The sequence below is a fragment of the Vespa crabro genome, chromosome 7, assembly GCF_910589235.1.
Source record: "Vespa crabro chromosome 7, iyVesCrab1.2, whole genome shotgun sequence".
Classification (NCBI taxonomy): domain Eukaryota; kingdom Metazoa; phylum Arthropoda; class Insecta; order Hymenoptera; family Vespidae; genus Vespa; species Vespa crabro.
The window spans coordinates 299668-324605 of NC_060961.1; the positions used below are offsets into that span (position 1 = coordinate 299668).

At 34.2% G+C, this 24938-nt stretch overlaps 5 protein-coding genes across 13 annotated transcripts; 3 read left to right on the top strand and 2 right to left on the bottom strand.

Annotated features, from left to right (window-relative positions):
• Positions 1-25: 25 nt before the first annotated feature.
• On the top strand, positions 26-12630 carry LOC124425738. 6 transcript variants are annotated; one of them, XM_046966525.1, is made up of 22 exons: positions 31-698; positions 836-1467; positions 1560-1670; positions 1793-1884; positions 1957-2049; positions 2156-2259; positions 6900-6964; positions 7209-7368; positions 7450-7592; positions 7678-7882; positions 8062-8223; positions 8300-8581; positions 8665-8913; positions 9035-9210; positions 9292-9441; positions 9553-9835; positions 9926-10135; positions 10231-10381; positions 10452-10674; positions 10951-11080; positions 11184-11304; positions 11417-12630. In XM_046966525.1, the coding sequence occupies exons 2-22, from the start codon at positions 923-925 to the stop codon at positions 12088-12090; spliced, it is 4329 nt and encodes a 1442-aa protein (XP_046822481.1). In that variant the 5' UTR covers positions 31-698; positions 836-922; the 3' UTR covers positions 12091-12630. The 6 variants fall into 6 exon arrangements, with proteins under 6 accessions (XP_046822485.1, XP_046822479.1, XP_046822480.1 ...); XM_046966523.1 differs by having other exon boundaries at positions 28-698; positions 9035-9441; XM_046966529.1 differs by lacking the exon at positions 11417-12630 and having other exon boundaries at positions 26-698; positions 9035-9441; positions 11156-11297.
• LOC124425754 (electron transfer flavoprotein beta subunit lysine methyltransferase-like) lies at positions 1314-6463 on the bottom strand. Of its 3 annotated transcripts, XM_046966576.1 has the most exons (5): positions 6333-6463; positions 3733-4226; positions 2421-2648; positions 1786-1872; positions 1400-1454 (listed from the first exon to the last, which is right to left on the bottom strand). In XM_046966576.1, the coding sequence occupies exons 1-4, from the start codon at positions 6344-6346 to the stop codon at positions 1859-1861; spliced, it is 750 nt and encodes a 249-aa protein (XP_046822532.1). In that variant the 5' UTR covers positions 6347-6463; the 3' UTR covers positions 1400-1454; positions 1786-1858. The 3 variants fall into 3 exon arrangements, 2 of the variants coding, with proteins under 2 accessions (XP_046822532.1, XP_046822531.1); XR_006942565.1 differs by lacking the exons at positions 3733-4226; positions 6333-6463 and adding an exon at positions 2856-3240 and having other exon boundaries at positions 1314-1454; XM_046966575.1 differs by lacking the exons at positions 1400-1454; positions 1786-1872 and having other exon boundaries at positions 2124-2648.
• LOC124425756 lies at positions 5497-6810 on the top strand. The gene is made up of 2 exons (XM_046966579.1): positions 5497-5875; positions 6079-6810. Exons 1-2 carry the CDS (start codon positions 5799-5801, stop codon positions 6401-6403), a joined length of 402 nt encoding a protein of 133 aa, XP_046822535.1. The 5' UTR covers positions 5497-5798; the 3' UTR covers positions 6404-6810.
• A 164-nt stretch (positions 12631-12794) lies between the features above and the next one.
• LOC124425743 (nuclear receptor-binding protein homolog) lies at positions 12795-21150 on the bottom strand. 2 transcript variants are annotated; one of them, XM_046966547.1, is made up of 12 exons: positions 20879-21017; positions 20634-20815; positions 19740-19826; positions 18884-19108; positions 18671-18801; positions 18463-18557; positions 16284-16367; positions 15877-16164; positions 15524-15683; positions 15251-15437; positions 14995-15114; positions 12795-14774 (listed from the first exon to the last, which is right to left on the bottom strand). In XM_046966547.1, the coding sequence occupies exons 2-12, from the start codon at positions 20685-20687 to the stop codon at positions 14469-14471; spliced, it is 1737 nt and encodes a 578-aa protein (XP_046822503.1). In that variant the 5' UTR covers positions 20688-20815; positions 20879-21017; the 3' UTR covers positions 12795-14468. The 2 variants fall into 2 exon arrangements, with proteins under 2 accessions (XP_046822503.1, XP_046822502.1); XM_046966546.1 differs by lacking the exon at positions 20634-20815 and having other exon boundaries at positions 20879-21150.
• A 1081-nt stretch (positions 21151-22231) lies between these two features.
• LOC124425747 (TBC1 domain family member 20) lies at positions 22232-24765 on the top strand. Its single transcript, XM_046966564.1, has 5 exons — positions 22232-22840; positions 23173-23416; positions 23542-23745; positions 23950-24169; positions 24274-24765. Exons 1-5 carry the CDS (start codon positions 22405-22407, stop codon positions 24577-24579), a joined length of 1410 nt encoding a protein of 469 aa, XP_046822520.1. The 5' UTR covers positions 22232-22404; the 3' UTR covers positions 24580-24765.
• Positions 24766-24938: the final 173 nt, after the last annotated feature.

Consider the following 24938-nt stretch of genomic DNA (forward strand, 5'->3'; position numbering starts at 1 on the left):
CACTCTGTATTATTCGTAAAATCTATTTATTGGTCGTGCATATTTTTTGGTACAAGGTATTTAATTAAAAAGAGATGTAACGTCGATCGAGCAATACATTTCGAGAAATTAAAACTAAATACATTCATAATATGGGCTCTTATTGGAATCCTCGTGTTTCAGAAAAACTCGCTATTCAACTCATTCGAAATATATGCGAGTGGTGAGGGTGAAAAGAGGGATGCTTGGTCGGGGAGAGCTTGCGCACGGAAAGCTCAGAGATACGGAAGGGACTAACGCCCAGCTACCCTGTAAATTGTGACTTCTTGTTCGTGGCTCGTATCAAACGAATCATCATCAAATTCAAAAACTCTAAATTCGTTTCCACCTTTATTTCTGCTTTATTTCTACATTATTTTGTGAAAGCTCATTGTTTTCCGTAGAAAGTCTTTTGATACGCCATCGGGATAACGTTCATCTTCCTCAGCTACGAGACGAGTTATATTCCTACACTTTCATGTTTTTTTACGTAGGACTTTTTGAAAAGGGGAAAAGGAAGAATCAGTATCGTTGTCGATAGAGCTCGCATCTCTCTTTTAAGTGTAAGACAAAGTGTGAATCTAATGACGAGAAAACTCGAAATACTTTCGGATTTGAAAGTGTAAAAGCTGAAAAAGTTGTCTACGAGAAAGTGTATCTAGCAATATTTATACTCCATGGTAACGTTCGATTACTACCTACATACGTGATTTAATAAAAGGTGTTTTAATAAGGAGAGAAAAAAAATAAAATGCTATACACACACTCACACGCACATATTTATGCATATATGTACATTGGAATTTATTTCTTTCAGGGCGAAATCCGATATCGTTCGATATTTGTCATTACAAAAGAGGCTAGCAAAATTTGACTAAAAAATATATTGAGATTGATCAAGAAGATGAAATCATATCTCCTCCTTTTCTTTTATCTCTGTTCATCGAGTATAATAGGAGTGTCAGTTGCAAATGTAGATTGCAATTATCATCTGACCGCTCCAAAAGGAATCATAGAAACACCAAATTTTCCTAAAGCTTTTCCAGTACCCATAACGTGTCGATGGGTGATCGATGTTTCTGACATAACTTCGACGAATAGTTCGATAGTCGTCTATATGACGCAGCTTTATGTTTATAAAGGTCTCAAATTGACCGAGTACGCGTATTACGAGTCAGAAACGACGAATTATGGCGCGAGTTTGGTGCAAGAAGTAACGGAGGGCAACGTTTTCGTGCATCGTTGGTTCAGAACTTTTCGCCCATTTCTCGTCTTAGAATTCGAACTTGATCGACTCGAAGGAAACCATGTGCGTGTTTTGGACGATCTTCTGGACGTATATGGTTTTAACGTCACATACCAAATGACCGAGGAAGAACCAAATCCAAATGCTTGTTCCGTCAGTGAATGTTCTTTCACTGGAAATTGTCTTTTATCTGCAGATTATACGTATGTTCACTTAATCTTATTTTCAATATTTTTCAAAATAAATTGAAATATTTTATATATGTATTTCATTGTCGTTGTTTTTCTAATCACAGAACTTTTACATGCGAATGCTTTTCTGGCTTTAACGGAGAAAAATGCGACGAAGGACCGCTTTGTTTTGACGAGCAACAAAACTCTATTTGTCAAAATGGTGGCAATTGCAAGTATGAATAAAAAAGAAAAATATATATATATATTATTATATATATGTATATGTTACACGTATATACATATAAAAATGCAAATCATCTTTGTACATATTAAAGGACTTGTACATACGTTATAGACATCTCGGGGCGAAAGCGGTACACTGTGATTGCCTCTCCGGTTACGTTGGACGAAATTGTGAAATTCAACTTCTTGAAACTATGAATACAGGTAAATTAATATCTTTTTTTAAACATGTTTCCCATGGATACATCTAACTTCGATAAAACGATTTATTTGTAGAATGCGGAGGTGAACATTGCATAATACAATGTCCTTATCACGAGGAGGAACAACGACCGTGTGCTTGCAAAAATGGAACGAAAATATACAACAGTAAGCAGATTCATTCTTTTTTTTTTTTTTTTTTTTTTTTTTTTTAGTAAGATGTAATAGAAATATTAAAGATATCTGCACACACTTTTGTTACATATATTTTCAGATCGATCGAGATACGAGTGCAGAATAAAACTATCGAACATTACTTCTCTTCGCACAGGATCGATAGCTCAGCATGGAAGTTTGGAATCTTTTCTTGCAAAACAGGTAAGTTTAAAGTTAAACATACTTTTACGTAATTATTTACTATTTAAGGAGCTACTTAACGAATTGCCACACGCAAACTTCATGATAACCATTATTTTCCTTCCGTGTGTTTTCCGGCAATTTATATCGGCATAAAAGTTTAAGATATTTCTTTAAGTTACTTGTAAGGCCGTGCCTTCCAGGATCGCCAAGAAATATTCGTGTTCCTTTCTTGGATGCATCCAACAGCCACGGAATTAAAGTTTCGGCCAATTCTTCTTCGTAAAGTAGATCTCCGATAAAAATAACGTCGTACGTCTCTTTAAGTGGTTCATTCAATAGATTTTTCCACGATACTTGAACATCCACGTCGTTTAATGTAGCATTCATGAGAGTGGCTATACAGGCAACTAAAAGAAAACAAAGAAGTCAGTCGATCTATTCATTCACGCGCATAAAAGTTACGTTTATTCGTCCCTGTCTTGGGTTTTGAAATATCGTATATATATATACGATATATATATATGATCTGCGTTATTACGTAAATAACAATTTAGCGTGTAAGAGGTAGAAAATACAGTTATTTCGAGTTTGGTATGCATAAAGATTCGCAATACCGGGAATGGACCAGCTGACGGTTTCACTGACGCACGAGACTCCGTCTTCTGGCCTCTCGTTAAATGGGGAAAAGCCCAATAATGTGGTGCGCAACCGGTCGATCCAAGAATCTTTCGAATGTAGGCGAAATCTTAAAATGAAAATCTCTCATGGAATTTAGAGAAAATGATTTTTCATCTCGGGATAAGGAAGCTTCCATAAGGAAAGTAAATTCTTATGAAACATAGTCTCTCTCACTCAAATAAAAGAAAACAAGTTAATGAACTTCCGAAAAATCGTGCAACACAGGCTCGGTTGAGAACAACTCGCGCTAGAATTGGTTTCATCTTTCTTTAGAAACGACTACAAGGAAAAAAACGAGACTTTTATCGCATATAAACAAGATACATACATATAGCCACGTTGATTGTGAATCACTCCTCGAGGAATTCTTTATTATCCGTGTCTATGCCTGATGCTGACGTCGATCAAGTATTTTTAATAGATATTTCCATCGAACCATCCACAGACTCGTTCTATTATTGTCTCGAATTGATGCTGAATTTCTTAATAATTTAAATATTCGTTTTCCCCTTTTACGTAAATGCGTAACAAGTAACGAGATAACGTTTAACATTAAATGCCTGATACAATTCTCAATAGAAAACTTTTTAGATCGCTTCGGTCCACTTTGCCAAATGTATTTGAATGTATACCAGAATTCTTGGATAATGTTTCTCGGTTAATTCTTCTCTCTCTCTCTCTCTCTCTCTCTCTCTCTTTGTCTTACTACCACAACGTTTTCACGTGATGCGTGAGTAAGGAATCAATAAAGCGGATATTGAGCGAATCTCTTATATACATCTATAAATATATTGAAAAGATAATTTGACAAACCTTTATCAATGTCATTTGCCACAACATTACGAATACCAAGAAGTTTCGTTGCTATAGCCGTAGCACCGCAACCACTTCCAAGATCCAAAACTTTAATATCCTTAGAACGTATGAATATATCTCTTTGTTTTTGGAATATGAACTTAACCAGGCCCTGTCCACCCGGCCAGTATATAGACCAAAATGGATTGGTAAAAGTTTGTTTTTCCACTTGATCGAATTCCTTTTTTACTTTATCAAATGGATCGTGATAGAGAGAACATCTTGGTGTTAGAAGAAAAAGCTTTAAATCAGGTGTCATGTGATCGTTAGTGATTTCCGTGTATTTTAAAATAGTGTCTACGATTTTGGCTCGTTCAGCGATATCTCGATCGAGATTTTCCCAATTCCTATTCCTAATAGTTTCGATTAGAAGACTTGCTGGTAATTTTTTCGACATCGACCGTTTAATCAAAGTAAACGATGTCATTACACCTCTTCCCATCCTTCGGATCCTGAAAATTGAATTTATTATGATACGAATTGTTTAAAAAAATGGCACACATCGAGTATCACATTGGATACAAAGAAACGAGTTATGTAATAGAACGGAGCGAAAAAAAAATTGGCAGTCTTGTTTTATGCATCGTCACTCTGTCTCGCTTTCATGCGGTTGATGAGCTCTAGACGCGTTGGGATTCCCGCCAGTTCTAAATATGCTCCTGCATAATTAAGCTTCGTATATCTATAGGTTGCGTGTAAAATTAAAGTAGAACGAAAGTGTAGCGATCGTATGTAAAATCCATGTGGCTCGACCTTACGCGTCCGTTAGGAAATAAAAAGTATGCGATAGACTTTAGATCTGCAAAGATTATCGAAAATTTATCGAGAAGCTTATCTCGCATATAACATACTGCGCTAACTATGGTAACTATTGATAATACTTTACGCGTTTGGGAAGGGACTAAAAGTATGCGTTTTCATTATGTACGCATATAGGCTTCATATGTATGTCATTGAGAGACGAGACAAGGAAGAAAAAAATGACGAAACGAGGAAGTTTTCATCATCTTTCTCGATATTTATCTTTGTACACATATGCTATCCTCGATAGATGTCGATGATAATGGGTGTGTTGTTATCGATTACACGCATACTCGAACGAAATGCTCAACGACGACGACGACGACGACGACGACGACGACGACGATTTACTGCGTAGCGTATTGTACTCGTGTATCCTATGTACAGAATTAATATATTGACCGTCCCTCCCGGTTGTCGAACGCGATTCATATCCTTCAACATGACGAAATTTGCCTTCCTATAGGCCAATTTTTTCTTCCAACTTTTGAGATCGAGAGAAACGCGAGATATGATAAATACGCAGGCAGATAAAATCTCTTTTTTTTTTTTTTTTTTTTTTTTTTTTGGCAGAACCTAGATTCAAATATGACTCTTGTCAAAAAGCATGTAACAAGTGTAATAGGTTTAAGAGCTTTCGACGAAATTTAAATTGGAGATTTTCTTTTTCCTTTCCCTCTCTCGAATCGAGCAAGGGGGAAAAACGTTCGTTACATATGTATATCTTGTCCGTTCCTTTTTCCTTTGGGATTTATCGATAAACCATCGCGCCGTCGTGTTGTATGTACAAAGGGGGCACGGCTTATCTGGAATATCCGTGGAAACATTACACGGTTCTCCACCGTAACGAAGGAGAGATAAAAGGAGGGGGAGTAAACGATTTATAAAGGCGCGAGACGCGATTGCACAGCGATCATTCTTTACGCGGAAAGAAGCACGAGAGGGCGTACACGATTGAATTCGCGTTCATCAGATAAGTTCTCCTTTCGATGTGTATGTTCGCGCGAGTGCGATAGATAAGCAAACTATTGCACAACATTGCGTTTACCGCACGACTGGTGGACATCAAAATATTTGGAACGTTTTCGAGTACTAGGAAGGAAAAAAAAAATAGTGGACCGAGTCTGTGACAAGTCGACGGCCGAAGAAATAAGAAATATATTCCAAAGGAGTTCAGTGAAGTGTTACGAAGAAGTTACAAATCGGGGAGGATAGAATCGGCTATGATCGACGTGGAAAAACTTACCGATATGAGCTGTCAAGGACTACAATCTTTTTCGTTGAGCACGATGGCGGAAAGGTAATTATGCAAATTCACGTGATAGCGCGCAAACAAAAATTCAAATATCTAAAACTGATATATTAGTTCGAATCTTTGCCGGAATTTGTTTGTTCCGTTAAATCTCTCTAGTTTGTTTTTCTTATTCTTTCGTGACGGATTAAACGGACGAAATCGGAGAAAAATTGGTATTATCAAGGGGGAAAAAAAAACCCGTGTTTCAGCGCAAAGCCAACGTGGAACATGGAGTCTCGAAATTGCAAGTGTTCACGGCGAAGCAACATAACCTGCGGCATGCTCCCGACTCTACGTGTCCTGGCATCTCGAGAATGCAACGATCAAGGCAGTATCTGTATGGTACCGCTCGACGTCAAGATGGATGCTGCTAGTCATCTCCAAATGATTTTACTCGAGGCTTACTGCCGTGAAATTGGAATAAGAGTATCGAGAGTACCGCTACATACGCTGCAAAACTTACTGGGTCCAGGACATTCGGATCTCTCTTGCGTTCTCATTGACGAACCTTATTCCACGGATCCACCTGAATGAGGCGAAAGGGTCCAGTCTCTCTTCAGATACGATATTGAAAATTGAACATTGAAAATACGTCAAAAGACGGGTGAATACACACTTACGTGCGCTTGAATCGGCGCGGGAGAAATAACCATCGAGCTACGACGATGTTTTTTTTTTTTTTCTTTTTTCTTTTTGGCGATTGATTCTCGTGCCTTCGGATTGGTCGATTCTTCTACGCAGAAAACGCATGACCTACATCTTTACAGCGAATCGCTTTCACGTTTACGTCATCTTCTTACGTGACTTCGCTCTATAATGTAACGAACGTCTATGGATTATCGATATGATTATATTTTTTCTATTATATGGTACAATTCATATTGATTTGTACAATCGATTGTTATAAAAGGAAATAAAAATATGATAAAGTTATGATTAGATTTGACACGGACTATTTCTTACATTTCCAACTTTCCTTACCTTTTAATATTACGAACAAGTTTCATTCATTGCGTTTATTCCTTCGCAGCTAACCAAGTATTTGAAGAGTTCAAATATATCTTCCATGGAGGACTTAAAGATCCTAAGCGTGACGTGAGTAGGTATATTAAAGAAAAAAAAGTCTTAAGTAACTACAAAATATTGTACATCACAACTGACAAATATTACCCGTCGTTTGAATTTCGCCCGCCAATCGCGTATCAATGCATTTATCGCCATATTAACGTTTGACTGACCAATGGCATAGCGTCGCGCCCGTTCCCGCGACCCCCTCACCGGCCACCCGGCCCTGGCTACGTTTCCCAGCGGCAAACCGTAAATTCGCTTTTTAATGCAGGCCTACGTCGGAGATAACTTTTCAATTTTTTGGCAATTCGGACGATGGCGACAAAATTCGAGAATCGCTGAATCGTCTGGTCCAACGACGGCGTCTCAGCGAGATAGCTCTCGAATCTACGCACTTTACATTTCAACAAAAGCCCGCGCTCAGATTGCAGGTATGAAAAGTTGTAAAATGAAACTGACGAATTAATTCGAGGAGGATCGTACGAGGATCAATAGAGATCAAATTTTTCTAGATTTTACGTTTGGACCGATCGAACGAGCACGAGGTTCATTTAGGCGATGAGATCAGTCTTCATTGCGTCGCCCAAGGAAGTTACGGTATTCATTTCATTTGGTACAAAGATAATATGCTGGTAAACGTGAGCAAAGCAAATAGGTAATTTCGTAATAATTCGTATCGTCATTTCGTTCTACTCTTCAACGGATTATTTATCGATTTATTTATTCTCATGTTCATCCAGAGGAATTCGACACGAGGATCTTCCTAACGGCGGATTGGATATACACACGTCGATATTAAAAATCGATAAGGCGACTACGTTGGACGCTGGTCAATATACGTGCCAAGCTATCGATCGTGGTGTACAACAATGTAAAAGTCTTTACGTACAAGTGAAAAATGAACCGGATGTAAAGGTTACGCCGATGAGTACTACCGTGGAAAAGGTAAAAATCCCTTCAAGTATGATTGATCGAAAAGAAAATATTCCCGAAGCGTCGAATATGCCGAATGAGTTTTCTATAAATCAATCACTTTTGTATTTTTTTGTTTTGTTTTGTAAACTCTTTCATTGTTAAACGTTATCTTAGCAGTCATCATAAAATAGAGAATATATGGATTCCAGGGTAGTAATATACAACTGACATGCACTACGCCCAATATGCATAGTACAGGTATAGGATTCGGTTGGACGAAGAATCGAGCGTTACTTAAGTTGGAACCAGGTAGTGAAATTTGGGAGGACCTTTATCCAGATGGTAGCATTTTAAAAATTACGAACGTTCAGGTAGAAACGTCCATTTAAAATAATAAAACCCTCATAATTCATCCTGAGATTTATATTGACAATAAAATAATTTTAGAAATCGGCTATATATACATGCAATGTGGCACACCGGTCGATGTCCGTACGAGTAGAATTAACGAATCGAACTTTGGTACCGACGTGCTCTAAAGAAAAATCCTGGGCTCTTCAATGGCCCGACACAGCTCCCGGCTCGGAAGCTTTGCTCGAATGTCCACGACGTTTCGTCGGTCCTAAAGTATCGAGACTTTGCTCGATGAAGGATGCGACCACTCCCGAATGGTTGATGCCAGACTTTTCCGATTGTCTTTACGAGCCATTGCTTCGTCCTTACGATAGAGTCAGTCTCGACTATTGATATTATAGATTCAAATTCTCTTGATAATTCTATCTCCTTTATTTTCTCTCTTTCATCGCTCGTAGTTCCGGAGCTTGACGCTGGGCTATCAAAACACAACAGGCTCGGAAACGATAATTGCCTTTTGGAATGTACTACGATCGCGCGAATTGTCGCTTTATCCGAACGAAGCTGATCGTATTTTAAGCATACTCGTCGAAATCGAACGTTACCAACGTACCATCGATCCGTCCGATTTGCATCGCTCTGCCGAAGCTCTGACGCGTATCGTGAATCGCATATTGAACGAGGAAAATTCCATTTTAAGTCCTCAAGTAAGGACTTCAAGGATTACTACTACTACTACTACCATTATTATTGTTCTTATTATTATTATACCATAGGTATTATGTTTACTTATATTATGATGATCTGCTTCTAAAACTCATTTTGTAGAGATTATGGATATTACTGCAAATAGCCGAAAAAAATCTAATGCACTGGTCGAAAAAATTGAATCAAGGCTGCGTTCACTTGTCTCTGTCATCAATGGTCGTCGATATTCAACCCTTACAATCTTACAGCGGTGACAGCTTCATGCACTCTCTTCAAATCCCAACAAACGATTACACGTATTTCTCAAACACGTATCTTTTCAAAAAGAACCATACGGAAAACTGTATTGACGCGATACATGTATTCTGTTATTACAGCTATCCTGATTGGTACAACGACAATATTGCTATACGTCTATGGAAAAAGAGATTCAGAGATGGCAAAAGCAATAGTACGTACAAAGGAATCGTCATTGTTTATAAAAACGTTTCTAGCTTCCTTCCAAACGTATACGTCAAAGAGCTTGAGTAAGTATATACGCGTACACACTTATATATATATGTGTCCAGATAAATGGAACAAAACAAATCGTATTACAATCGCGTTAGTAATTTAATGAAATTACTTGTGAATTTTAGCGACGGTACAGACCTAGAGTATTGGATTAATTCGCATGCGATTACTGTAACCGTGCCTTCCTTCAAATCTGACAAACACAATAAAGTTGTGATCGATCTGCATATGAAACAATTACGGAATCATTCTGGGGCTTGGAATGTTTCTTGTGGACTTATGGATTACTCAGGTACCTGGAATCTTAATGGTTGCACAGCAAATACATTTCCAGGGGATGTTACGATTTATTGTTCGTGTTCTAATACCGGTACCGTTGCTCTTTTCTTGACCGCTAGGGCTGTAAGGGTAATTATCCATAGAACGTTATAAAACATTTCAGGTAGATAAATCTGTCATTTTCGAGAAACCATTTGCACCAAGAGTTTCTTTTTTCAGGTAGTATTAGCAAAAAAGGAACAAACAACTTTTATCGTGACACTTGGCTGTGGAAGTTGTCTGGTTCAATGTTCGCTATCGTTGTTAATTCTTGGCATATATTGGTGGAAAAATCGGAGCTGGTTAAATTTTTTGAAAGTACAGTGTTGCGGTGCTCTGATCGGCGCAATGGCCCTGTTCATTTATGCGATACGCGGCAATCTCTCTGATGTATGGAAAAACCAATGTATTTTAATGTCCCATGTTTAATCCTTATCTACTTATTTCTGCTTACCTGACAGCTTTGCATTGTATTTTTTCTACAGAGTAACTACTCTCTCGTTGCAATAGGATTGGAAGCATTTCTTCTTGTTGGCATGTCGGCTCCGATATCCGAGGCTCTCATAATATATTCTCAACTTGTTCATATACGATCGAATCAGCATCTTCAACCCACAGTCATCGCTGTTATTACAGGTATAGGATACATTGTTAATGTATAAGACCGGGATATAAAAAAGATTTTTGAACGACAAGTTTTATATAGGGGTACCAATTTTGGCTGTACTAGCCACCGAGCTTACTCACAAAAGTACCGGTTGGCGACACGAATCTTGGTGGTTGATTTATGGAAGCGGAGTATACAATATATTCGTAACTTGTGCGACCGTAATGTTTTTCGTATTTATGATACTCTATATGGGTGTCCTTCATAAGGCTCATGCACTCATAGAGGAAAATGTTATGAAGAAAGAAACAATAGAGTCGAGGTAAGAACCACGCTAGATTTAATTTTCAATAAAAGTAAAAGTTGCAGTAAAATTTCAGGTAAAAGACTTTCATCATTTATTGTTCTTTACAAAGCTTATCTTGTATTGTACCGTTTATATCTCTAAGATTGGGTTTTTTGGGTTTTAGAATTCTTTCTTTTGGGACAATTGATTGAACTTATGTCAGTCATTCGACGTATAATAATTTCTATTGAAACTTATGTGCCTTGAAGAATTTTACTGTATCATAAAGAGCAAAAAAAATTCTTTTTACAGAACGCGATTATTGCATCGTGCCGCTGTAATTATATGTGGCATTATTGCCACGGAAGCGTCCTCGATCTTCTACATTAATTCAACCTCAATAATTTATCATTATGTCTTCGCATCATTATCTTCCGTTCTAGTAAGTATATAATAAATTTTAAATAACGTATATTATTACTTGTAGAAATTTCAAATGACGATATATAACAAGTAGTAAAATACAATATTGAATTTATATGCAGGGTTTCATCATAATAATAGCATACGTTGTTAGCAGCGAGATCAATTTACTTAGACCAATATTACGAAAACTTAAATGGAAATTGGAAACGAGCAACGAACGAATTTCAGAGCCGATTAAAGGTATAAAATGTTTGATGTCGATATGTCTGACGAATGAATGAATGAACGAGTGATGAGCGAGTGAAAGAACAAATACATGAATGAAATAAAATGAACGTCATTTTATGCTTAGTATGTTCAAAAATCGAGGCAGAAATGCAAAACGATGCCATACCACCACCTCCGTCGTCGATCTTGGCCGAACCCTACATAGAAACTCGAGGAATAGCAGCTGGTAGCATAGACATGCGAGAATTTACTACCGAGACCTCTTCTTATTCGAAATCTTCGACATCCGTTGCCGGCAGGTACTTGCCTGAGATTCGAATCGATCGACCGGACGACATCAATCTTGAAAACTATAATACTAGCCCGCGAAAGTATCAAGAAGCATTCGATACAGCTTTTGCTAAGCGAACTTCTCAATGTCTAGCCGAGTCTTACGGTGTTACAGATCGTAATGCTTTTCGAGATTTTTCTATTCATCAAAACGTTCCGTCGGAATGCTCAGGCAAACTTCTTTGCAGCGCCGACATAGAATCACGTTTAAGTGCAATGCCAGACGTAACGTTGGCGGTGAAAACGGATGTAGAACATTTGACGGGCGTTGAATTGAAAACGAGAGAACACGTGAACGTTATTCCCGATATTGCTAATACAACGGAACGTAAACAGCCCGACGGCGAGGAAAAAATGCCCGAAATTCGAATTACAAGTTGCGAGACTACGACTTCCGGCATGCTGGATCGTATCTCGCATGATCTCGATTATCTTTTAAATCGGACTCACACCAAAGAAGAAGTATAATAGACTTTGCAGGATTTTTTTTAAATAAACATTCTCGTAAATTTTCTTATCGTCTCGCGTTATGATAGCGCGCGCTATTACTTCCGACTTATTGGAAGTTCATTATATATTTGAAATCGAGCACGTACATTTTTCTAAAATTCTTGTGCCGATTATTGTAACGATACTTTGATGACGATGAAACAATAATGCTTGCCGCTTAAATTTAATTTCTTTAGCGTTTTTATGCGTAGTTATTAGATTCTAAGTGTACATTTGATTTTTTACAAAAGCATAAGTCGTAGAGAAACTCCATACGACGTTGTTGCACAATGTATAATGATTTTATTTCTGAAAGAAAAGACGTCGTGAAATTTGTATTATAAAAAATAAAAAGGAAGAAAAAAAAAAAAAGAAAGAAAAGAAAAGCGCGCTTAAGGTCATACTCGAGATCAGAGTAGCCTTTCATCGTGATACTCCATCCATACATCAGTTTTCTATAAGTAACGCGATAATTCTCTTTAACTGTAAAGATCTAAGGAATAAATCTTTATAGCACAATTGTTCGCTCAAAGTGATTACAAATCGCCCATCCATAATAATGTTTGATGAAATATATACATATATTACTTTAGTCAGATATATTTTAAAAAAAGAGAAACATAGAAACGTAAAAAGTAAAATTATTATATAAATGTAAGTTAATATAGTTCGTAACACAACAATTCGGAATTACAGTATTTATTTCACCATTGTCATCGTACAGTCCGGTCATAATATCCACGCTTCAGTCATCGTACTTTTTTCATTTTTTATAATTCGAATTACAAAGCTATACATTGATTTTAATTTCGATAATCTACTTACATATTTAAAGTCAAAATTTATGTTGTTGGTAAGATTACCACTAATGGTTAGTCATTTGCAAAGTGAGATGTGTCACTGAAATCGATTTTAATGAGGTATGAAATTGCAGCAATATGTTTTTGCCAAGCACATATTTGTGTTACAAATGCAAAAGACATAACAAGGTCGGTGTTAGTTTGTTAGCACTCAAATATACCTATATGACTAGTTTTCTGTTTCAACAGATTTTCTTAAAAATATAAATTATTTACAAGGATTTCAGCTAATTTTATCGAGATTTAATAACGTTGGTTTAATCACATCAATAATACCCAAGTATAACAGGGCCGTGGCATCCTTTTGTTTCTTATGAAAATCAAATTAGGCATATCCATTCGACAAAATTGAATACAATAAAAAGGAACACGCACGTGCGCACGCCAAGCGCCACACCATACCACACCATATCACACCATACTACAACACCACACCATACTATACCATATCATAGCATACCATACCATACCATACCATACCATACCATACCATACCAACTATAACATACCACATCATATCATACCATATCATATCATCCCGTCCCCACTAAATCTTCGTAAAAAATTAAATTCAATATCAGAAAATAGCAAAAATTACAAAAACGTTGTGTGTTGCATCATTTAAAAGAGCAATTATTATATCGTGATATAAATCATTGGCGCGATATTATTATTTATCGATCCGGAATGTATAATAGATTAAGTAATTTTTTTTTATATTAAATGCTATTAGCTTTTTTTATTAGCACCATAATGATCATTATTTAATCTTGAACAGTTAAAAAATTTTTAATATAAAAGCATATAAGTAAATAGTGCTGATTCATCATAATGAGCTGTTTTCTCTTACTATACAAGATATTTGATGGCACAACGCTTATTCGTACATGTATGATACAATAAAGCATTATTCGTGTACATTTAAAATGTAATGGCCATTTCTTTTATATTTATATCACAAAATTTCATTTTACATTCGTTAATTTAAAATTTGCAAATAAAAATAATATAATAATCCCAACTATATATCTGTCCATATCGTTCGTAACGAAGATCGTTGCTACTTTATTAAACATTCACGTGGTTGTGTATAAAGTAGTAACACTTAAATCGAACTTCTATTGCAACGAATACGAGAGAAAGGCATGTTTCAAAAAACATATTTTCGTGATTTCCTCGATAAAAAAAAAACATCCCTTTAAAAGCAAACTATGCTTGCAGTGACCTTATTTCCAGTAATTAAAAACAAGGCTTAAAACTTTTAAAAATGTTAAAAGTTTGGATTGTTAGTACTTGACTGTCATGAAATGCTTTGCACAAGCGTACCTATTCGTTCATACTAGAATTGCGATTAGCTTAGTGATGTAGCCACGGCGCCTCTTCTCCTATACTTTCAATCTCTTCTTCTCTTTACTTAAATATAAAAATACATAGCCAGTCTATACATAGAGCGTGCAAAGTGGCACAGTGAACTGATTTACCAGACGTCCTGGATGGTTAACTACCACTTTCGGTAATCGTTGGTGGTTCTACTTCATCATGACTCTTATTCGTTTTATTACTTGACACAGAGAGACCTGAGATTTTTGGCAGCAAATTAATTGCATTATCACTGTTGGATGTTGTAGCATTGCACACAGAATTATCAAAGTGCTGTAAACAGGAAAATTCTGGACCAGGCAGCAACAAAGTAGTCTGTGTTGGAAGATTGGTTAACGATACCATCCCTGGCATCATCATTTGCTTATTGAAACAACTTCTCAATGCTTCTTCAATTAAATTGGCTATTTTATCGCGATCATTCTGAAACATTGTTAATTTCTTTCAAATCGGTTCAGGCTTCATTTTATCTAATTTCATTATCCCTTGTTTTTAGTTCGTCTTTTAATATAGCATACATACATACGTACATACGTACATACGTACATACGTACATACGTACATACATACATATATATATACACAACGCGCGCGCATGCACCCACGTACAAACATATTATATTAAAACTTGGCAAATACATACTTCGTTAATAAATCCAAAGTGTACAAGTTCCTGTGCAAGAATCAATGAAGTATCTGATTGAGTCACAGGGCACGTCAGCTGCCTATTCATTTTATCATCCATTCGTAACAATATTGTCATCTAAAAAGTATACAGAAATATTTTCTAAAATAATGTCCTCCATTTATAGAAAGATTTTTTAACGTATGTGTAAATAAAACAAGACACATTTTTTTCTTTCTTTTCTTTTTCTTTCTTTTTTGTTTACATTACTTACAAGTAATTCACAACTTTCTTCTCTAGGTTTAACATTACACATCATATTAACTACTCTTCGTGATTCCACATCTACTGGTTCCGGTGTTACAGACTTAACAGATTCTGTTACTTCTGGAGATATAGCTCTAGGTCGAGCAGGTGGAGGCAACTTTGCCATAAATGCGGTTAAAGGATATATTCCATATCTGACAATGTAAATATAATATTTAAATTGGAAAACTAGAAAATGTATCGCAAAAAATTCATAGTAACTCAATGACCAAAATCTTACTTTACATCTTCAACAAATTTTTCTAACTTTTCTGTGACAGGTATGTCACTTAAGCGAATTTGTTGCACCGATCGACCTTGATATTTTATTTCTGCAACTACCGTATCTGGACCATACAGCCTTTGCAAGACTTCATCCGTTATCGTTTCTGAAATATTTGCTGTAAAAGAAAGGAGGGGGAAAAAAAAGGAGAAAAAAAAGGAAAAAAACAGAATATTATTAATAAAAAAAGTTTTTCATATCTAATGCTTAATTTTTATATGTGTTAGAAAAAACGGACTTAAAGGATACAACGCATCCAACATGTACGTTTACCTATACGATCAAATAAAGAAGGGTATTGTTAAGCTTACTGGCCGAGTTGACCAAGGCATGTGCCGCAAGAAGCTTTAGAGAATGTACTTCGAACAAAACCGGATGGAACAGTAGTTCTCTAGCGCTTGGCCTACATAAAGGATCCACTTCGAGACACTTGCGTATAAAATCTTTCTGTTGACTATCATCTAAAGATTCGATCGTTTTCCTGATGTTTTCATCAGTAACAATTGTTCCGCTATCACCATTCCCTTGAATTTCAAGTGCCGCCATTTCTAAAGCGCACATTCCAAAAGAATAAATATCAATAGCGGGTGTCACAGAATCTAGAAAAAGATTAAATACCTCGTGATGCATAGAAAACACAATAAGCTGTTTTTTTATATAAAATATATAAATATTTTCATTTTTTTTTTTTTGTTTTAATTATTTTAAAACAACTCACTTCCATATTCAGGAGCAACAAAATGCATATTTTTCATATTAGCTCTACAAGTCTTGACATGATGATGAATTGCATCAGGTGCCACTGAAATTATACAAACATTATTCTCAACTTTAAAATATCTATAAAATAAAATACGAAAATAGAGGAATGATACGATAATGTTGAAATTTTCAATGAGTAATGAGTTGAAAATATGATAAGGCAGCTTTTAAACAGAACCTGCAATTACATTTACAATGACATAATTACCTTGTTTTCGCTACAAGATATTGAAAAAATAATACACTTGCCTATTCTATTCTGTTTGCTTGCTGCCCATTTAATAAAAAAAACACTTAAGAAATTACCTTTAGAAAAATTGTGTATATAATAAAAAATTGTCCTAAGAGTAACTTGAGCCCTCATATAATTGATAGTATTTCACATGTATATACATAAGGGTGCTTCTACAAGGGAGGAGCAATTTTTCAATATTTCAGAAGCTTTAAAGAGCACGAAAACTTTTTACAATGAATAACATATTATACGTTTCCATAGTACATTTTAAACTGCTTATATATTCAAAGAGCCACTTTCATTGAACAAGGTCAAATTGAAGTGGAAAAGTTAAAATTCTTAGAGTAGTCTTAAAGGGATTATAAAATTAAGAAAAACACGACAAGAGAGAGTATTTATGTTGTATAATCGCAAAACACATGAGAGCAAATAGGAATTTTGTCCTTTTCTGCTATATGTGCTTAATAACTGAAAGAATGAAGAAAATAGTGCAATAAGGTGGCATTAAGATAATAAATTAAACATTGCACATTTAGTGAGACTACTTATAATAATAATATAGAAATAATGAAGTTTACCTCTCCATGCCTACATTACTTAGCTGGCAATAGTCGTTGATAATCTGGCAAATCTTTTATCTTCAAATTGTCCACCACGATAATATACACTGATCGAAGAACGTTGATGTCGATGCATATATCCTCTGGGTGAATGGAAGTACAATTGTACCTCCCCTCTCTCGAAGGCTTTGCTGTGTTTTTTTCATTATCTAGATTAGCCTATTTGCTACAATTAAAAATGAGGACTCAAGTTACTCCTAATATGAAAAGAAGTTTAAACACAATCTTTCTAATGGACTCATCTTACTACAATAATATACAATTATCAAAAAGTTACAGATTACCAAACCATTCATATCCGTTTTGTGACTACTCGGATCTAAACACGGTAACAACAAAAGTATTTGAGAGTATATACACTGTATGTATTGTATATAACAATACTGTTTTCTGACCAAGTTCAATCCTATATAGCCACAATTAATATTCAAACTTTAAGATTATAACTAAAATCTTCCTTTTCTATGTCCTAATCCATAATCCTAATATATGATATTTATGTATAACATAATTATAATATATAAATGTGTTACGGTCTTCTCTTCTCAAAATATTGTATAGCAAATATTGTTCAACAAAAAAGTTATTCAATTATTTTTCATTTTACTTCTCAATCTGCATATGATCGTCATTATTACCTTCTTTTTCTATATGCATACTAAGTTATGCACATAACTTTGCTAATATAAGATAATTATATACACACATATATATATATACATACATACATACATACATATATATATATATATATATATATATATATATATAAAAGTAAATTACTAATTAGGAAATCACCATCAATTATTGCATAAAAACATTAAAACAAAAATGTTAAAATTGCAGTGATGGTAAAATTAATATACATTCTTCCATAAGTTTATACATAACATACACAAATAAAATTTATAAAAATAAAATTTCAATTACTGCTTCATTGCATTGATGAGATAATTATAAATTTAATCCATGATAAATGCTGTAAATTTACATGCTATATAAAATAGGAAAGGGAAGTTAATTCCTCTGGCATTGTGTTTCAATGTGTTTCAATATTGAAGCACCATTCCTCTGTTACGCACATAAGTACTATGTGTATATGGTGTACTTATGAAATATTAAAATAGATACAAATGACTTGATGCTTAATATACAAATGCATCACACCAATCTTTGCTTCAGAACATTATTAATATAAATATAAAATGTGTTAAGATATATCTAAATATATTTTGTGATACCTGCATTAGAATCATTTTATATTTCTTTATAGTACCTACCTGAACCAATTTTTACAAGTCCATTATGTTGAATAAATATAGTATCGCACGTAAGATTTCCATGAATAATGGGAGGAGAACAGGAATGCAGATAACTAAAACATTTTATGTGGTAAATATATATATATATATATATATATATATATATATATATATATATATATATATCAAAGTAATTATATATTGAAATTTTCTTGTGCAATTTTACCTTAATGCAGAAAGTATTTGCGTACACCATCGTTTCCATGCTTGGAGAGGCAATTTTTTTACATTACGTTTGGTTCGTTTTAGGAACTGTTTCAAGGATCCAGATGACATATATTCTGTTATAAATATAACCTATAAAATGGATAAAAATGATTTGAAGCTTGTAAAATAACATTGTACACTCTTGTATACGGGCATAAATTTTACAACTTACTCGTGGTTTGTCATTATGGGTATCCGTCCAGTACCTATGAAATTTGACAATATTAGGGTGCTCCAATTGCGTGAGATTTTCAAAAACAAGTTGTATCTTTTCTTCTTGTGCTTTAAAGTTTTTCCTTTCTGAAAATTGTACCTCATTCCATACAACTTCTACACCTTCCTCTGTATCCATTGCTAAATAAGCACAGTCAATTCCTGGAACATCTTGTTGCTCTACCTGCACAGATACAATCAAATTTTATAAAAATAATAGAGAAAAAAAATATAAAGGTACCTAGTCAAAAAATTCTTTAAGACAAGGTTACATAGTTTGAAAGGAAAAATATATTTTTATGTCATTGTATCCTCCAAGTTCCCTTCATACTATGCAATTTTGTTTTTATAAGCTTTTGTTAACTTTTATAAAAAAGAAAGTAAAAGAATTTAAGTACAAATATTATATAACTCATCTCACCCTATACTACCCTACTCATCTTGTTATTTATGGGGGGGGGGGGATAATATTCTTTTTTAAGATCAAACATATACATAAAACATATTAATAAAACAAATTAATACATAAATTAAAATAAATTATATAACCCTGGCAGATAAATGTTATGTTCTTTAGCTAAGACTAAAATTAGGGATGTGTTATAACACATTATCGTAATCATCCATTTAAAGCTCAGTTAAAGCAATATTACTGCTAAGACAATTTCACGATAATATGCCATTACATAGATATGACTTTGTCAAGGCCACAGAGGGTCCAGAAAAAATAAAAGATTTACATGATTTACGCAAATAATATGGAGAAAAGAAAAACTCTAATATTTAAATTATTTATCTTGCTTATATTTATTTACCTCCATTTCAGTTGTTTCGTTTTCACTACCTCTGGTTGTACCAAAGCTAGTTCCTTCGGCTGATGTTGGTTTAGAACCTACATATACCTAAAATAGAAACATATATTTATTTACTTAATATAAAACAATTTTTATGTACATTAATATAGTTATTATTCAGATAACTGATTTAGTAATATTCATTTTATTATATTTTTATTTCAAACAAATATATATTTGCTCATAGAAGTAATAAGAATAAAATTATTATTAATTCATAATTAAACATATCTTCTTTTTCATCAGTATTCATATTTTGATATTCATATTTATTTTAAACTGGATATTTAAAAACAAGAGATACAAACATCAAAATAATTAAACACTATCTGCTAGCCAAACCTTATAAATGTATTTTTAGCAAAAAACATGAAATGGAACTGTTAATAAAAGATATATACATATGTGTGCCAAAATTTTCAATCAGGTTCTGTCTGATTTAAGATACTGTACAAACAAAATCCTAAGGACATTTTGGGGAATAATCTATTATTAACCAGTCTGTATACAAATATATGATGTACAAATATTATTTCCTAACAAGAAACTCAATTGTTTCAATAAAATTAGTTTTATGAATGTTTTACAATAGTAATTTTTATATCAGACATTTCTGTCTCTTATCTTGATATTCATTTAAAAATCTAAGAGATATAAGATATTACTTGATAAATGTCAGAATAATATTATTGGAAAACATTTATTATATACCAGTAAATAATGCAGAAATCTACGATAATATAAATGTAAGATGCAAAACAAAAGGAAGATTATCTCGTTTCCTTATTTATCTTTGTACCAAGTGATATATTAAAGATAAATTATATTTTATATTAGATAAATTTAAATATGTACCATGAATACCCTACTGTTAAGAAAACAGTAGCACAGAGAGACATCATATTGCATCACGTGTTTGCCTATTCCTTTACCTCGTTAGGATTTATCAAAACCACAGCATTATTCTTTCCTTGTAAATGCACAATGACTCGGGCAAATGAAAAAAGTAACAAGAAAGACGTGTAGCATGCGGCATCCTAAAGAAGTGCACGTAATTCCTCTATCAAGAGTATCGATGAAAAATATAATTACAAACATACCTCCTCCCGGCGTTTGAGCCACCGCCCACAGGGGCTCTCTTCCAGGATCTCGCTTTCATCCTCGGAGTCCTCACCACTTTCTCGCGGTGACTTATGATCTGGGTCCGTGCTGGAGCGACTCCCGGGCATCACACACGCAATTAGTAAAAGGAGTAGGACCGAACACAGCGCAACACGGCCAAACTCATTGGTAGTTTGAGGAATCTTCAGTCTTAAAGATTTGTAGGCCTAGTCGTCGTCTTCGTCGTCGTCGTCGTCGTCGTCGTCGTCGTCGTCGTCGTCGTCGCCGCTGTCGTCGTTCTCGTCCTTACTCTTGTCTTCGTCTTCGTTTTCGTAGTCGTCGTCGTCGTCGTCGTCGTCGTCGTCGTCGTCTTTAACTGTCTCGTCGTCGTCGCCGTCGTCGTCTTTGTAAACGTTGGTAGGTATTAACGATAAAAATATTAAGAAAAATAAGAGTCAGAGGAAATAGGCGCGCACGCACAGAAGTGGCACTCGTTGTGACACATGCAGGAACAGCCAGTCGTCTAAGAAGTCGAGCTCCGATATTTCTGATCTTACGCTGTTCCCTCAGCGGATTTATGCTTTTCAGTTTTCCTCAGTTCTTCAACGGTCCGCTGTACATCGCGCCAGTTGCTCACGAATCTCACTGTCAAAATAAAACCTCTGTTATGAACGAAATAACTGCGACGTGACACACACTTGAGTACTCATTTTCGTTCTGTCTTCGGTCACGTTCGCCCAGTATGGCGATCGCCGTATCGTGCGCCGCACCCCTTTCACAGCGACACCGACGCCATCTGTCGACAGTGACGATTTCTAAGTTTCCATTTTAGACCGGGAAAATTGTGCGTATTTATAACATTTATAACATTTTATTCTACATATAATATACATATATATATATATATATATATATATATGTGTGTGTGTATTAAATTTTTTTATATACATACACATGAATTATATAATTTCAAATAGTTCCAAAAGTAAGAAAAATATTACAAATGCTTTACGATCGACGTATTCAATATGCATTATTACCAAAAAGAAATGGGTTTTGAGCACAACCTAGGTATTATTTTATTACATTATACTAAATATAAATAAATTTAAGTACATTATATAGGACGATATAATGTAGGGATCTCTATTATATTTCGATATTCATGTGCCTGTGTATTAAAACTACACGGATTAAACATATAATATTTAAACACTTACAAAACTATGACTAAGTTTAAATCAAAGTCCAATTTAACCAATAAAAACAGAATAGATTTATGAAATTTCTTCTCTTTGTTGTAAACTGTACCATATCATAAAAACGACATTGTGCCGTAGAAATATGGTTGATTTGAAACAGTTGGATGACCAATGATTATCAATACCGATAACTACCGAACGGAAATTCCAATAAGTCAGAATAAAATAAATCAAGATATATCACTTAAAATCTATAATACCATGGAGTATAATAAAAACACGTAATGCTTTTACCATGATTTCTTGTGAAAATCGTACATAAGATGGAAACCGACGAGGAGGAGATAACCGTACTACCAGTAACGTCAAAGATGTCGGGTGCTATCGAGAGACATAACCAAAAAGTAAGACGAAGAAACGTCACCGATACAGTGAATCTTTCTCAAGATCATAAAAATGACTTAAATTTCACGGCCGAACGTATCCCACTCGTATTATTACCAGACTCGACTGAAGCTTGGTACGATGGTATTATACCAAGAATACCTGATACAGCGGATTTGACATCCTCCGGTAAACAAAATGGTGTGCTCGGTCAAGATAGTGATTCCTTTATGGATAATTCTTGTGTTGGTGTAGAAGAATTGACGAATCTAGAGCGTATGAAAATAAGTGTTATACGAAGTACTATCACGAAGCCGGATTTATCATTGGGAGACTTTAAACTACTTGGATCCAGTAATGAAGGATTTGTCACTGGTACTCGTTGTTAATAATCGTCTATTATTGTTAACAAGGAACCCTTATTTTGCTATCAGGAGAAAAATATCCTTAACATATTCATATTTGGCTTGATTCTTTTAATTTGCTATATCTATATTTCTATTGTAATGCAATAAATGATGAAAGAAAACAATGTAATTAGTTAGTCAATGTGTTAAAATATTAAGTCACGTAATAAAATAATTATTATTTGAAATATTTGGATTTTAGAAGCAATATTTGAATATTTAAAATAATAGTTCCTTCTTGGCAATAATAATATCATATATCTTATAATCAAGTTGCAAAATTATAAAGATGATCTATAGATGGTATACGAAGGGTACTTTGGCCAAAGATACTAAGATTGTCCATGGATGAAATTATACCTGTAGAAGGACTAAAAACAATATATACTAAAATTCCTAATGAAGTTTATCAGCAAATATTAAAAGATGTAGCACGAAGTGGAAGTCATATTTCTCCAACTGCGACGGAAAAAGAGACTGAACATTTCCAGGACCAATTAACGCAGATTATTTGTTGGGTTCTTCACAGGCATCCTGAATTAAAGTTAGTATTGTTGTTTGGAAGATTTAAAAAAAAACAACAAGATGTGATCATATATGACTGTGTGACATCCATTTTCTAATTAAATATTAATGAAAGTATAATAAAATAAAATAATGCATACTTAGTTACTACCAGGGCTATAATGATGTAGCTGCAACTATTTTACTTGTTATGGGCCTACAAGAAGGTTTATATGTGCTTGAAAGTATTTCTATGGAGTTTCTTGAAAGATTTATGGAAAAAACAATGGAAAAAGTTAATCAAGAACTCTTTTACATATTTGCGCTGTTAGAACGTGTTCACCCAACTCTTCTTGAACATCTAGAAAAGTTAGTTACTTATAATGTTCAAATATACAAGAAACTTATTGTCTACATATTTATAAGTGAACCTGTTAACTCGTATCTGGTTAAATTACTAAAATATATATCCATTAAATATAAATTTCTTTTGGAAAATAGGCAATAAGGTTATTGTATAATTTTAATAGTTTATATTTTGTATATTAAATGAAATATATTAATTGATTTCAGTGTAGAATTGTTTCCTCATTTTGCACTAGCTGAATATACAACATGGTATGCGCACAAATATGCAGAAAATAGGAAATTATTGCATAGATTATACGATTATTTTCTTAGCTGTCCACCTTTAATGCCACTTTATCTTAGTTCCGTAATTGTAGCACATCGGGCTACAGAAATATTTAATACTACACCCGATATGGGACATACCCACAAAGTTTTATGTACAGTGAGTATAATATTTGTAAATTAATATTTATAAATGATATTTTGTGGGAAGAATAATGGGTTATTCTTGACATAATAATAATAATGATGATTTTATGATTCTAGCTACCTGATAATTTGCCTTTTGAAACACTCCTTATTGATGCAAAAAATTTGTACCATCAGTATCCCCCAGAATCAATAAATAAGGATGTAAAAGATTATGATTGTAAGAGACGTTGCAAGGAGCAAGAATGGAAAGCAAAAGCAGAAGCAAGTCGCCAGGAAAGAGAAAGACAACGTCGACTTAAAATTGTTAAAGCAGCTCCAAGGATACCTTATCGCATTAGAAGTTACAAAACTATAACTGTTGTAACAATTTTAGCTCTTGGATTGTACGCATTTCTGAAATCTACATCAAGTCTTAACTGACATTAAATGTACTTTCCCCATCCGAAATTAAAATTGATATATAATTTATAAATGAAAATTACTGGTTCTGTAGTAAATGATAATTGGTGTAAAGTTCTGAATGTTGGTAAAGCTTGAGCAAAATTGCCTCAAAAAAAAAAAAAAAAAAAAAAAAAAAAAGAAAAAAAAACCAATTAAAATTTTAAACATTCCTAAGCTGCCTTTATGCTGTGTTCTTTGAAGGCGCTGACCAGAACTTTGTATGCACATGTTATAAAAGTCATCTGTAGATAGGTGCCTTTAGAAAATGGTAAACAATTCTTTTAAAAATACGACAAATTGTTAAGAAATAATGAACATACGAGTGTGCAATAAAACTT